Here is a 13,968-nt window from a genome sequence, read left to right as displayed (position 1 = left end):
TTTTCTCTAAGACCTTAGATACTCCTGTTGAAATTTAAAAGGAGTGTGGCATTAGGTAGCTTTTGTATGTACTGCTGGCTAAGCAAAAGAATATAATCCAGAGTTTCGACTAGCTTCCAGAACCTGAACAGGATTTGATATCTTTTGCAGCAAGTGTTTACGACTGTCAGACTCTACACTCTACTTGGGCTCCTAGAGTTCTCCGGGGCTCAGAGCAGCCTGTAGACTTGCCTCTCACTAGCTGAGACAGCTGCAAGGTAATGAATGTGACTTTGGAGTCAACTCCTGATTCTGGGTTCAAATCCTAATGCTACTACTCAATAGCCCTGGATCTTCAATAATTACACAAATATAATGAATTCAGTTTCTTGATCTGCAAAATAAGGATGTTAATACTGATACTCTTTTTTTTTTTTAATACTGATACTCTTCATTTGTCTAATCAACCAACATATTTTTTAGTTCCTCAAGGACCTGACAATCTTGTATGCATGTTTTTAGTGTTAAGAATATTAAATACGAATGTATTTATTTATTTATTTTAAAGATTTTATTTATTTATTTATTTATTTATTTATTTATTTATTTGAGAGAGAGCAGATACAGAGGGAGACACAGACTCCCCACTGAGCAGGGAGCCGGACATGGGGCTCAATCCCAGGATCCCAGGATCATAACCTGAGCCAAAGGCAGACTTTTGACTGACTGAGACACCCAGGTGCCCCAAAAGAATGTGTCTAAACTGGAGATGGATGGTGGTGATGGTAGCATGACATATGAATGTACTTAAGGCCACTGAACTCTGTGCTTAAAGTGGTGAGGGTGAAAATTTTTGTATTATGTGTATTTTGCCACAATTGAGTAAAAATTTTTTAGAAATGTTTATCTCAAGAACCCAGCCTGATCCTAGCGCATAGTAGATACTCCGTAAACATCCACTGAGTTAGAGAGTGAGTGGTGACAAGGAAGGGCCAGAGTGTTTCCTCTTAGAGACAAGTACCCTGGCACAACCAGGCCAGTCAATGAGAAGAAATGGCCTTTTCTGTATAGTACAAAACATGCCACCAGGCCCACAGATGGAGGAAGGCTGCCAAGCCTTCTGTAAGGCATATCCTGACTTCTTGCTTCAAGTTCAAGGTGGCCTAATGGAACTCCTTCCCATTTCTCAGATATCATTCTGGAGTACATAACTGAACAGCCTCATGAAGGATCCTAAAAGCAGTTTCTGGAATTCTGTTTCAATTTTCAGAATGAAAACAGGCTTTAGGTAAAGACTAGCAGGCAGAGAATAAAGTTTGGACTGCTCAGGGACTACTGGACCAAACCTTTGAGGTCAGTTCCTTTCTGACAGAGAATTGAGACTCTGGGATTATTCTAAGTGGAAGATGAGGAACACTCATCTTTCTTTTTCATTTTCCTTCTATTTTTCTCTTTGGGGGGAAAAGGGTGAAGAATGAAGGAAGAATTGCCTTTTAAAAAAAAAACTCAGGTAGGAGTTATGGATAACTCCCAAGTACCTGTGCAAATGAATATGATTAACTTTGCTACTCCAGAAAAAAATTTTAATCTCAAAGTCATTTATTTTGGCTTTAGAATAGACTAGCATTTGTGTCGGATTTTCTTGCCTAATTACTTTTTGCTTAAGCTTATTTTAAAATTGTTTTAAATTCCTTTAGTGTGACAGCCTAGGGAAGTAGGGTGTGGGGAAAAGGGCCACAGAGTGGATCTGAACTAGAATTGTAGCTTTCCTATAGAAAAGCCTCCTCATATGCTGCCAGTGGGAGAGCAAAATTGGAATCAGCTTTCTGGAGAACAATTTGGCAAAATATTTTTTAAAGTCTTAAAAATATGCTTACTCTTTGATCCAGTAATTCCGCTTCTAGGAATTTGTCCTAAGGAAGTAATCAAATAAGCACGCAGAAATGTCGGGACAAGGCACTCACCATAACATTTGTATCGGCAAAAAACAAAAGCAAACAACCCCCCCCCCCAAAAAAAACCTCAAAAAACAAAAATTTTTAAAAAGAGTAAAACTAATGGAAAACATTGAATACTATGGAATTAATTAAATAAAGTATGCTCCTTTCCTTTCTCCAATGTGTGTAGTCCTATTGCCAGATTGTAGACTCTTGAAACGTTTACCACATCTTTCTAAGTGAGAAAGAACATACAATAGTGGGCACAGTTTGAAACCGTGCCTAGATACAGAAAAGGGTAGGTGAGTGGATGGATGGATGGATGGATGGATGGATGGATGGATGGATGAGGGGATGGACTCCTATCGGGAGAGACACATTCTGCAGTATTAACTTTGGTATTGCTGAGCGGTGAAATTGTGGCTGATTTGTATTTTTTGTGTGTTTTTCAGATTTTTTGCTCGAACATGTATTGCTTTGTAATTAGGAAAGCCAACGCTCATAAGGTAGACTGAATGTATGTGCTTAAGGGTCACATTCATACAAGGGAATTATCAGCAATCATACTGAATACATAAAATCAGATGTACCATAGGTTAAATTATGTTTCCCAAGAAAAAGAACCATATTCAGCAAAAATCTGTGAAGGCGCAATTAGAGTATCATGTGGGTGTCCTATTTTCTGATCCCAGCACTAGGAGGTAGACTCTTCTAGAGCTAGGAGTACTGCAGTTTTGCCAAGCTACAAAGACTGGTGGGTGGGTTTTCTGTAAATTATGTGTAAAGAATGTTCATTGTCCAGATAACACTAGAACAATACTGGCGGCATTTAAAATCGTTCTTAAGTGTCTGAAAGCCCCCCCCCCACTTAAATTTTGTAATATGTCCCCTTCCCTATCTCATTATCATCATGCAGAACTCCACATCTCAATGGGGATAGAATGAAAACATAAGGGAAACGGCAGACGACCATAAACCTTTGATGACCTCAAAATAGCTCCTGGCTCACATTTTCAAGAACTCTGCTTTATATAACCAGCTGCAGGGAAAATTTGTTCTTCACTGTTTGCAGCCTCAGCTCTGTACACATGATGGGGTTCTCTTTTATTTGCAGTTCCTAAATTCCGAAGACACCATGTGGCTTCACTGAAGGAAAACCCTTGCGGGTCTTGGCTCCCTGTTGTCTCAGGTCAGATGGAAAAGCCTTTTGTGATTAACTCGGCCACAGTGTGTCCTTTGGTATTTGGAACTTCAGTAGGAATTTTTATTAGTTATCCACATTTTGAATGCTGACTCAAATAAGCTGCCTATAATGGAAAAAGCAGATAAATCTAGCCCTCTTGACGCCAAAACGAATCCCCCATTCTGCCACTGGCTGTGACCTTGAGCAAATTCACTTAACGTGTCGGGTCCCAGTGTCCTCACTTAAGAGAGTGTGGTGCCTTCCCATCTAACTTCAGAAGGCTGTTCTTTGTCAGCCATGAAGCTTGGTACCAGCGGGGAACAGTGACTGGTCTCTAAACACACTACCTTCTCCCACTTTGTTTCTGACAGTTTCCCTATGCTGCCCCGCCTCCCCAAGAACCCGTGAAGACTCTGAGAAGCCTGATCAACATCCGGAAGGACACACTAAGACTTGTAAAGTAAGTTCCCACCGGGGCGGAGCTTGGGCCAGGTTCTGGGTACAAGACCCAGAGACATGGGAAGCCGTTCCTGGCAGACCCAGAGTCTGGAGTCTGATCCCCCGGGCCTCAGGGATGTGACCTGCCTTGGCACTGATGGAGCAGCCCCCTGCCACCCCCCCACCCCCCGCCCGTCCATGGAGTTTAGATCTTCCCACATCTAGATTATTCAAAACTTGGCATCTGTGTTTGTGAAGGACTTTTCCCTTTCCTGGAAGCAGTCCTTATTATCCTTGTTTTATGATTTTTTTAAAAAAAAGAAGAATTATTGAGGGAAAAAGTAAATCTTGCAGACGCTTCAGCAAGCCTAGGGAAAAATGGGATATTTGAAGTTGGAATATAAAGTCCTTATTTTTATTGTTATGTTTACTCATCACCTCATGTGTCCTTCCTCTGAGGAACTTGTGCTTTCAGCTGGTTAGTTAATCATCATCATCAATATTATTATCAACACTTGCGTTCTCTGTGTAGGCTCTAAAATAGTGTAATTTTGACACCGAGGCTGCCCTCCAGATAGTACACCAGTCTGCTAATTGTGCTCATTGGTCCCCTGGGAAGACAGATTTGGCTAGGGCAAATCACAGGTCCCAGATATTTCTAAATGGACAAAGAAGATGACTCTGAGTCCATTTTATGCCTGTATAGGTCAGTTCTATTTGCATTAGGAAGTTTATTTCTCTCTGCACATTGTTTTAATACTTTATTAAGATACAACTTACATACTGTCTGTACAATTCACTCATTTAAAGTGTACAATTCAGTGGTTTTTAGTATATTCAGAGTTGTGCAATCATCACTACCATTGAAATTGAGAACATTTTGGGACACCTGGGTGGCTCAGTGGTTGAGTGTCTGCCTTCAATTCAGGATGTGATCCCGGAGTCCTGGGATTGAGTCCCACGTCAGGCTTCCTGCATGGAGCCTGCTTCTCCCTCTGCCTATGTCTCTGCCTCTCTCTCTATCTCTCTCTCTCTCTCTCTCTCTCTCTCTCTGTGTCTCTCATAAATAAATAATAAAATCTTAAAAAAAAAAAAAAGAAATTGAGAACATTTTTATCACCCCTAAAAGAGATCATAAACTCATTAGTGATGACTCCACATTTTCCCTGAAACCCTCTTCCAGACCTAAGCAATCACTGATTTACTTTCTGTATTTCTTCTTAACTTTTATATTTCATTTGTCAAAGCAGAAGTTTTGGCTGCTTCTCCAACTATTCCCCTAGCCCTGGAGTCTGCTCTGGGGACCAGGAGGCCATGGAGGTGCTCTACCAAGGAGCAGCCTGCAGCTGGCACTAGCCCTCCCTAGGGTAGTTCCCCCTCCCTGGGGCAGTCCCTGTGGCAGCAGAATGGATTGAGGCTCCTGAGGTCACTCTATGCACCTTGTTTCTTTAATCACACATGGCCTGATAGCTATGGCTCAAAGGCCTGAGCTGCAGAGAGGCCCTGGCCCTGGCCTCTGAACCTGGCAGCCTGGCCACAGCTCCAGCAGAGAGCCAGCAGAACCCCACCTGGAAGCCGAAAACAAGCTTGCTTCCCAGCTCTGCAAGCACCATGCTCACATAAGTCCCGAGCTTCAAGTTTCCCATCTGTAGAGAGCAACACCACACTTCACCTTTCATGGCCATGGTCAGAATTCCAACAAGATAATAGGAAAAACACCTGCTATTCAATAACTGTTAGAGTGAATGGTGTTCTTGCTCTGTTTTTCTGAGATTATGGGAATAGGGTAGATTCTGATCCATAGATTTCCAGGTAAAGATGGAGAATTGAACATCTTTTGCTTCCAGCAAAAGCCACTAAAAGCATCAATCCAGAAGAACTGGGGAGATGGGAAAGGAGCTGCACCAATGTGGTTTAGGGACTAGAACAAAGGCAAGTGTTAAATAACCTAGCAGACCCCGGAGTCAGAATCCTGAGCAAGCAGAAGGAAAAGCCAAGAGTCACCCAGTTGAACTGTTGCCCCCAAAGACTCAGGAATTGGCAGTATCAGGACCTCTGGACGCCGAAGTGGATGGCTAAAATGAAGAGGATTGGCAGGAAGCCTTTTGAGGAGGCCATCAGATCCCCTCCCTTAGGCCGCACAGCCAGAGCTGCCCTCCCCACACCCTGATGGAAGGCTGGCAGATGATTTTCTTTTTTTTTTTTAAGATTTTCTTTAATTATTCATGAGAGACACACACACAGAGAGAGAGAGAGAGAGAGAGAGAGACAGGCAGAGACCCAGGCAGAGGGAGAAGCAGGCTCCATGCAAGGAGCCCAATGTGGGACTCGATCCCGGGACTCCAGGATCACGCCCTGGGCAGAAGGCAGGCGCTAAACCACTGAGCCACCCAGGGATCCCCTGACAGATGAGTTTCAATGGAAAAGTTAAAACAGAGACTCTGGATTTGGGGGACCCAGGTACAGCTAAGGTTGATCTCAGTACTAAAAGGGGGGTACACTAAAAAGCCAGGTACACTGGATGCTGAACCTTCCAGCCTGTCTCCCCAGGCCCTCATCCAAAGAGAGGAACGCTGTCTCTGAGGAATTGGAGCCTCCTAGATGGGAAGACCAAAGAGATGGGCCTTGAAGATTCCTCCAAAGACCCCACGGAAGCCCAGGGTCCCCATACCACACCATGCATGCAGAGTTCCAATCAGGGGTTTTAAATTTCTTTTTTAAAATATTTTATTTTGTTTATTTGGGAGAGAGAGAGAGCATGCAAGCAGGGGGAGGAGTAGAGGGAGAGGGAGAAGGAGACTCCCTGCTGAGTGCAGAGCCCAACACAGTGCTCATCCCAGGACCTCAAGATCATGCATGATCTGAAACAAAACCAAGAGTCAGACACTCAAGCGACTGAGCCACCCAATCGACTCTGGGGTTTTAAATTTCTTACATATGAGCAGACAACTAAAGATTCTTAGATGTGTAAGGATGCCTATACATGAAAGATAGTGGCAAGTGGCAGTACAAATCAACAGAGGGAAAAAAGATTCAGAAATTAAGAACATGGTAGCAGAAATGAAAAAGTCAATAGGGTGGAGAAGGAAAAGTTGAAATATTCCAGAAAGTGGGGTGAAAAGGTTGAGATACAGAAAACAGAAAAGGAAAGATAGAATAGAGTACCTATGTACAAAGCCCCACATCCAACTAATGATTCTAGAAAGAGAACAGAGAATATAGAAGGAAGGAAGTCATCATTAATGACATAACTAATTTTAAGAAAATTTCCCAGAACCAGAGGGCCTGAGTTTCTAAATTGCAAGGACCACTGGAATGCCCACCTCAATGGATAAGGTGGACATCTTACATCAAAGGAAAACAGGACCAGCAATTGGAATAGCTTCTTGAGAGCAACACTAGAAGCTGAGAGATAATGTAGCAGTACTTTCAAATGGCCTTTTAGAAGTATTTATAACCTGGAACTCTTTACTCAACCAAACTTTCAATGCAGTGTGACTATAGAATAAAATCTCTCAAAAAATTTATCCCTCCAACACATCCTTTTCCAGGAGGCTAGTGGAAGGGGGGCCCAGCCACAATGAAAGTGTATCATGAGGAAGACAGGAGATGCAGGAAAGAGGTAGGACTCCCCAGGGTAACAGGAGAGGGTGGCTCTGGGCGGCTGTGTGCAGGGAGAGAGTGCCTGGGGTCTGGAGGGGACCTCTGCAAGAAGACTAAATGTACAGAGCACCCAGAGCCTCTAAACACAGATTTAACCAGCCAACTGAGGGCTAGGGTTTGGATCAGTGAGAAAGGACACAGAAAACTGAGCAACTGAGAAAGGAAATGAGCATAAACTCCCAAGAAAAACTGATGTAGGAAAATAAAAATAATCAGAGATTACTCTGTGGCTAAGCTGGGAATCACATTAATATAATCGCAGTAATGCAGACACAAACATGAACTACCAGAATCATAATGTAGCTCATGATTCGCTGGGGTGAGGTGGGGTGGAGTGGGGGGTAGTTATATGAGGCAGCATGGTGAAAGAGAAAGAAATCTTGGCTCCCATGGTAGAAAGTCAGTGGATAATGCCTGAAACTGAAAAGTCAAGAATCATCCAAGCATGTTCTATAGAAACATGCAGGTAAATGCCAAAATGAGCAGCTAAAAGAGGTAAAGATGGTCTCTGAAGAGGAGGAAGAGGAAGGGGCCTGCTGGTTTTGTGACAAGCCTTGTGGAAACTAGGTAAACTATGATTAGTAACTCTGATTATGGGGGGGGGGGAAGCAAGGTCTGACCAATGTACAAGTGTTCATTGTAGCTCCTCGAAGTTATCAGATACCACCTAAATGCTCCACAACAGTGGTCCTGAGGTATTTGGCCATCATTTGGAATGAAGATGTAGGCCTAAGCCTGTGGCCATGGAGAGAAGCTCACAATGAATCAAGTTAGAAAAAGGAGAGAGAGAGAGGGCACTTGGGTGGCTCATTTGGTTAAGTGTCTGCCTTCCGCCCAGGGCGTAATCTCTGAATCCTGGGCTCGAGCCTCATGTTGGGCCCCCTGCTCAACAGGGCGTTTGCTTCTCTCTCTGTCTCTCCCTCTGCCCCTCCTTCCTGCTCATTCTCATTCTTTTTCTCAAATAAATTTTTAAAATCTTTTTTTTTTAATAGAGATATGGTACGCCGGGGTGGCTCAGCCATTGAACATCTGCCTTTGGCTCAGGGCGTGATTCAGGGTCCTGGAATCAAGTCCCACACCTGACTCCCTGCAGGGAGCCTGCTTCTCTCTCTGCCTGTGCCTCTGCGTCTCTCTCTCTCTCTCTCTCTCTGTCTCTCATGAATGAACAAATAAAATCTTAAAAATCTTAAAAGATGAATTTAAAAATACTGATTTGCAGTCCCCAAAATGCTGAGTCTTTGTGGTTCTCTAGGTGTGCCGAGGAAGTGAAGACCCCTGGAGAAGAGGCCAGCAGAGCTAAAGTCCACTACAACGTGGAGTTCACCTTTGACACTGATGCTCGGGTGGCCATCACCATCTACTATCAGGCCACGGAAGAGTTCCAGAATGGGATTGCCAGGTAAGAACAAGAGCCCAGGGGAGCCACATCCTTCCCAGATGCGTGAGAGTCCACGCCTTCCACACTCACCCATGGAAGAAAACCTTTTTTACCACCAGGTGAGATCTGGCTCCTGAATTTGGATTTTCTTCTGCAGACCCCCACCTCCTCACCTTTCCCCTTCAAATCGTGCCATCTTGTGCTGTGGCAGATGGCAGCAGAACCTTTCATTTCATCGAGATACTATTTAAAAAAAAAATCTATTAAGCTACGTTTCTGTGGATATATGGATTGAATAGATAAGTTTAGCGGCCTGACCAAGCAAGAGCAAAGGAAACGGATTATAAAGGAAATATTTTCTTTCCTTTTCTTCTCTATACCTAGAGCCTGTTGATATTGGGACCAGGCATGGGACAGAGGAAACGGCCCATCCATCTGGACTAGATGCTGACTTTTGCTTTGCTTCCCTTTTGCTCAACAGCTACATCCCCAGAGACAACAGCCTCCAGTCGGAGACGGTGCACTACAAGCGAGGGGTGTGTCAGCAGTTCTGCTTGCCCTCCCACACCGTGGACCCCTCGGAGTGGGCAGAGGAGGAGGTGAGCTGCCCCTGGACGAGGTGACAGGCTGCTGGGAGGAAGCGCAGGAGCAGGTTCCTCATGGAGACCTAGAGTGGCCTAGGGCCTCATCAGGACTGCGGCCAGCAGTGCCCGGGCTGCCTGGATGCTTGGAGGCCATGCTCCCCTTCGTGCCCTTAAGCAGATGGACCTAATGTCGTTCATTTTTCTGTTCCCAAGTAGCCCATTCACCTCAGATACTTGGAGAAAGCTGTGTTCAAAGAAATGAACCTGCAAGTTAGAGGGCTTTATAGCCACGAGGCTTTAGAAACAGTGGCATCCATTAAACAGACTTAGTTGGTCACGAGGTTGATGAGTGAGAGCAGAGATGAAATTAATGCTTCTTGACGACACCTCCCTCTCTGGTGGACTATTGTGCCATTTCAACATGTTAAGTCTTTTTTCTTTTTTATCCCTCTTCTTTGTCTTCAGCTTGGCTTTGATCTGGACCGAGAGGTTTACCCTTTAGTGGTCCACGCCGTGGTGGATGAAGGAGATGGTAATGGCACCTTCTGTCTTCTTTTGCTGTACACGTTGCCCTTTTGTGGTGCACAGGCCTGGCAGCCACTGTGGCCCTGGACCAACATGCCCTCTCTGTGGGGTCCCAGCAGGCAGTCTCCTCAGACTGACTAGAGCAGCACTGGGTTACAGAATTCACCCCTTCTCCTGACAGCCCAGAGCGTTAGTTTGCCAGTTGCAGGGAATCCGGGAAGGTAAATGGGCATCATGGTGTGATGTTGGGCTCTCCTTTTCATCCGTATGCCTTTATTTTTTTGTTTTTTCAGAGTATTTTGGCCATTGCCATGTACTGCTGGGCACTTTTGAAAAGGTGAGTAACTTTACAGGGCCTTACTTTATTACATTTAACTGTGCGGGGCCATGTGCAGTCCTGTTTGCTGGCTGCCTGAGCACAGCAGGATGAGTCCGGCTCAGAGGCCAGGGTCCCCTGTGGGGGGCTCCTTCCGTTTGGGTCTAGTTCCAGCCCTGCTGCCAACTTGCATAACCTGCAGCTCCCAAAGCCTTGGTTTCCTCTTCTTAACGTGGAAGGGTCCGACTGGGTACTTGGAAGGCCCCGCGGGTATGAGGAGTCTGTAATCGCCTGCAAGTGTAATTGAGAGGAGTAACGAGAACACCTGGTGCCTTATTGCCCCTCCTTCCTGGTCATAACTGTCCTTTTTCATTTCAGCACACTGATGGAACCTTCTGTGTCAAGCCCCTCAAACAGAAACAAGTGGTAAGTATTTGATGGCCAGGGATCTTTGGCGTCCCCCCACCCTTCTTTTTTTTTTTTTATCTCTCTTTTTTTCCCTTTTGCTAAGCACCCTTCTTTCTCTTCCATCCCCCTTTTTTTAAATCAAAGAAAAGTAAAAAAAAAAAAAAAAAAAGTGGTTTTGTGTGTTAGAGACTCTGTGGGTGGCCTGAAAGGAATACTGATTTTTGGTGTCTTTATTGTTCCAGAATTGTTGGTGTTGAGACAGCCACTATCTGAGCAAAGGACTTGAGAAATGAAAGGACAAGATTTGTCTCTTGACATTAGGTTTAGGGAGAGCTTCTTTTATTCAAAATGCCAGGGTGAGAAACATTCCAAACTAAAGGATAAAGTGTTGGGGTCCAATTCAGAGCCAATTAGGGCCCTTGGCTTAATTCATCCCACTACTGCTTTTCTAACATCCCAGGTTTGCTGGCCATCTGCCCTCTTCCAGAATGACCAGCAAGTTATGCATATGTCTGCTTGAAGTCCTAACCCCTGCTGTGTGCCAGCCCTTTTTTCCCACTCTTGCAGGGGTGGGAGCAGAGTCATGGAGAGTGAGGAGGGAAGAGTAGTGCCAGTGGCATTGGTAGGCCCCCCTGCAGATGGGTGATAGATGTCTGAAATTCTGGATTATTCATTCATTGGAGTTAAGTGCTCTCCCCTCTTCATGAGGTCAGTAGCAGTCAATAACACCTTAGTATAAATTTGTTGATAATATCCTTTCCAAACGGGATCCCTGGGTGGCGCAGCGGTTTGGCGCCTGCCTTTGGCCCAGGGCGCGATCCTGGAGACCCGGGATCGATTCCCACGTCGGGCTCCCGGTGCATGGAGCCTGCTTCTCCCTCTGCCTGTGTCTCTGCCTCTCTCTCTCTCTGTGTGACTATCATAAATAAATAAAATTTAAAAAAAAAACAAAAAAAAAAAAAATATCCTTTCCAATCTAATCAATCAGTAGGTTGAAATAAGTTGTAAGAGGGAGGGTAACCCAGGTGGCTCAGCGGTTTTGCGCCGCCTTCAGCCCAGGGTGTGATCCTGGAGACCCATGATCGAGTCCCACGTTGGGCTCCCTGCGTGGAGCCTGCTTCTCCCTCTGCCTGTGTCTCTGCCTCTCTCTCTCTCTCTCTCTGTGTCTCTCATGAATAAATAAATAAAATCTTAAAAAATTTGTAAGAAGCAGAGGAGGAAACACATCCTGAGCCCAGGGAAGGCCAGGCCTTGGTGAGTTGTCTTGTGGGGAGGCCTCATTCTCTAGGACAACTAGATAGTATGGAAACGGTTTATCTATTTTCCTATTGCTCAATTGGCATTAGCAACACAGTCTGTCAAGCTGGATCGTGAGATATGAAATCAGTGACAGGCTAGGTCTTAGGGGAGGGGACCAGTGAGACAGGTGAAGCAGAAGGTGGAAGGGGCTCCCGCAAAGAAACAGGAAAGGCCCAGTGTAGGGCAAGTGGGCATTAAAGTTGGGATTTTAAGGAATACGGCCAGGAGGGGTCCCTGGCTGTGTGGGCAGTGGGGTGCCTCGTGCAGGTGGAGGGGCTTAGTCGGCCTCCCATTCAAGGTCCTACTGTCCCTCTTTACTTGTAGTGTGTTCCCCTCTTTCCCCTGCCTGTTTCTTCTCCTCTCTTTTTCTTTTCCATTCCTTTATTAATTTTTTTTAAAGATTGATTTATTTATGCAGTGCCAGGGTGGATCAGTCAGTTAAGCATCAGCTCTTGATTTCAGTTCAGGGTCTTGGGATCAAATCCACATCGGGCTCCGTGCACAGTGTGGAGTCTGCTGGAGATTCTCTCCCTCTTCCTCTGCCCTTCCTGCTGTTTGTGCTCACTCTTTCTAAAAATAATTAATCTTTAAAGAAAAATAAAATATTTTTTAAAAAGGTTTATGTATTTACTTTAGAGAAAGAGAGAGCAAGGTGGGGAGGGACAGAGGGAGAGGGAGAGAGAAACTTTAGCAGGCTGTTGGCTCAGCACGGAGCCCCGTGCAGGGCTGGATCTCACTACCCTGAGATCAAGACCTGAGCCAAAACCCAGAGTCAGATGCTTGACTGACTGAGTCACCCAGGAACCCCTCCATTCCTTTATTTTTGTAAGGTCCACACTTAACTTCTATTACATAGTTAATGCTCTTATTTTGATGCATATTCCTCTATCGTTTTGCTGGTCTGTGCCTTTCTTAACTATGCTTTCTTAACTATCTGTAACCGTGAGCGGCAGTACACGTTGTACTGTGAACTTTTATGTTCCCTTTTGGGTATAATGGTGGGTGAATTAAACATTTGATTTTCTACACCCCTCCCCACCCCCGTCAAAGAGAAAACATAAGTAAATAAAAGCATCCTTTATTTGTCTAGGCCTTTGATTTTTTTCATTGTGAATCAGTAGTCCTTGGTTACCAGAGAAGGTTGAGGGGCGAGTTCCCACTTTCTCTGGGGTGAATCAGTCTGCCCTTGAACTTTGCTGTTTGCTCTTCAGGTAGATGGCGTCAGCTACCTCCTTCAGGAGATCTATGGAATTGAAAACAAGTACAACACACAAGATTCTAAGGCAAGTTCTATCCAAAATTCTGAATGTGCTTTTCCCGGGAGGCAGAGGGAGAAATGCTCCGATAAAGCTAGGATCTAGGGAAATTAGCCTGCCAAACTCTGGTATCAGTTTGGTCCGAAGAGGGTATTTTCTTCCTCATTCCAGATGCTTATGCTTATATCACTTTGGAAATGAAAAGCATTGGCAGGTTTGGATTAATTTCTCTGAGAGCCCTGGCCACTCGGTTACCCGGTAGGGTTCTCACTTGGCCCCTGCCCTTCCCTGTGTGATCTCCCTGTGTTTCGCCCCAACACTCTGAGCCCCCGCAGATGAGCTGGAGATAAACAGCTCCCAGAATGAGGGAAACCGAGTATGCGAATTCACTTGCTAAACTGTAAAGTCCAAAGTGAGTGTCAGATTTTGTTCTTCCTACTTGTCTCAGCTCTTGGGGCAAGCTGCTTATAAAGAAAATAGAGGACGCTGGGGTCTTTGTATCACTGGCTACATTTCTGTCTCCTGGGACAGGTGGCTGAGGATGAAGTAAGCGATAACAGTGCTGAGTGTGTGGTGTGTCTCTCAGATGTGCGGGACACCTTGATCCTGCCCTGTCGCCACCTCTGCCTCTGTAACACGTGCGCTGACACGCTGCGCTACCAGGCAAACAACTGCCCCATCTGCCGACTGCGTGAGTCCCAGAGCCTCAGGCCCAGACCCCACGGGAGGGTCTGCAGGCTGACTGGCACCGGGAGGGGGGCTGTGGTTTCTGCTTGGGCTCTTGTTCACCCTGACTTTGGCATCAGGGTGGTCTGATGACCCTTTTCCTCCTTCTAGCCTTTCGGGCACTGCTTCAGATCCGGGCCATGAGGAAAAAATTGGGCCCCTTGTCTCCCACCAGCTTTAACCCCATCATCTCATCCCAGACGTCTGACTCGGAAGAGCATTCGGTAAGTTGGGCTGAGCACCGGGACTGCCCAGGAAGCAAGCGCTCTGGTCTCC

The 13,968-nt window shown here is 45.4% G+C and overlaps 1 protein-coding gene across 5 annotated transcripts in view; it reads left to right on the top strand.

The window, feature by feature from the left end:
• Positions 1-13,968, top strand: part of RNF157 (ring finger protein 157) — a 78,924-nt gene that overhangs the window by 47,133 nt on the left and 17,823 nt on the right. For 4 of the 5 annotated variants that reach the window (XM_077854327.1, XM_077854323.1, XM_077854324.1 and 1 more), the window contains exons 3-11: positions 3,471-3,559; positions 8,453-8,599; positions 9,060-9,177; positions 9,628-9,694; positions 9,981-10,024; positions 10,382-10,429; positions 12,922-12,993; positions 13,498-13,657; positions 13,804-13,916. In XM_077854327.1, the coding sequence (XP_077710453.1) occupies positions 3,471-3,559; positions 8,453-8,599; positions 9,060-9,177; positions 9,628-9,694; positions 9,981-10,024; positions 10,382-10,429; positions 12,922-12,993; positions 13,498-13,657; positions 13,804-13,916 (858 nt within the window). Of the gene's footprint in view, positions 1-2,368; positions 2,423-3,470; positions 3,560-8,452; positions 8,600-9,059; positions 9,178-9,627; positions 9,695-9,980; positions 10,025-10,381; positions 10,430-12,921; positions 12,994-13,497; positions 13,658-13,803; positions 13,917-13,968 lie in introns of those variants that run through there. The other variant, XM_077854325.1, reaches the window with a different exon arrangement.

The sequence above is a fragment of the Canis aureus genome, chromosome 16 (assembly GCF_053574225.1).
Source record: "Canis aureus isolate CA01 chromosome 16, VMU_Caureus_v.1.0, whole genome shotgun sequence".
Lineage (NCBI taxonomy): Eukaryota > Metazoa > Chordata > Mammalia > Carnivora > Canidae > Canis > Canis aureus.
Note: the sequence above shows the minus strand (reverse complement) of the source record. Positions and strands in the feature narration are given on the sequence as shown.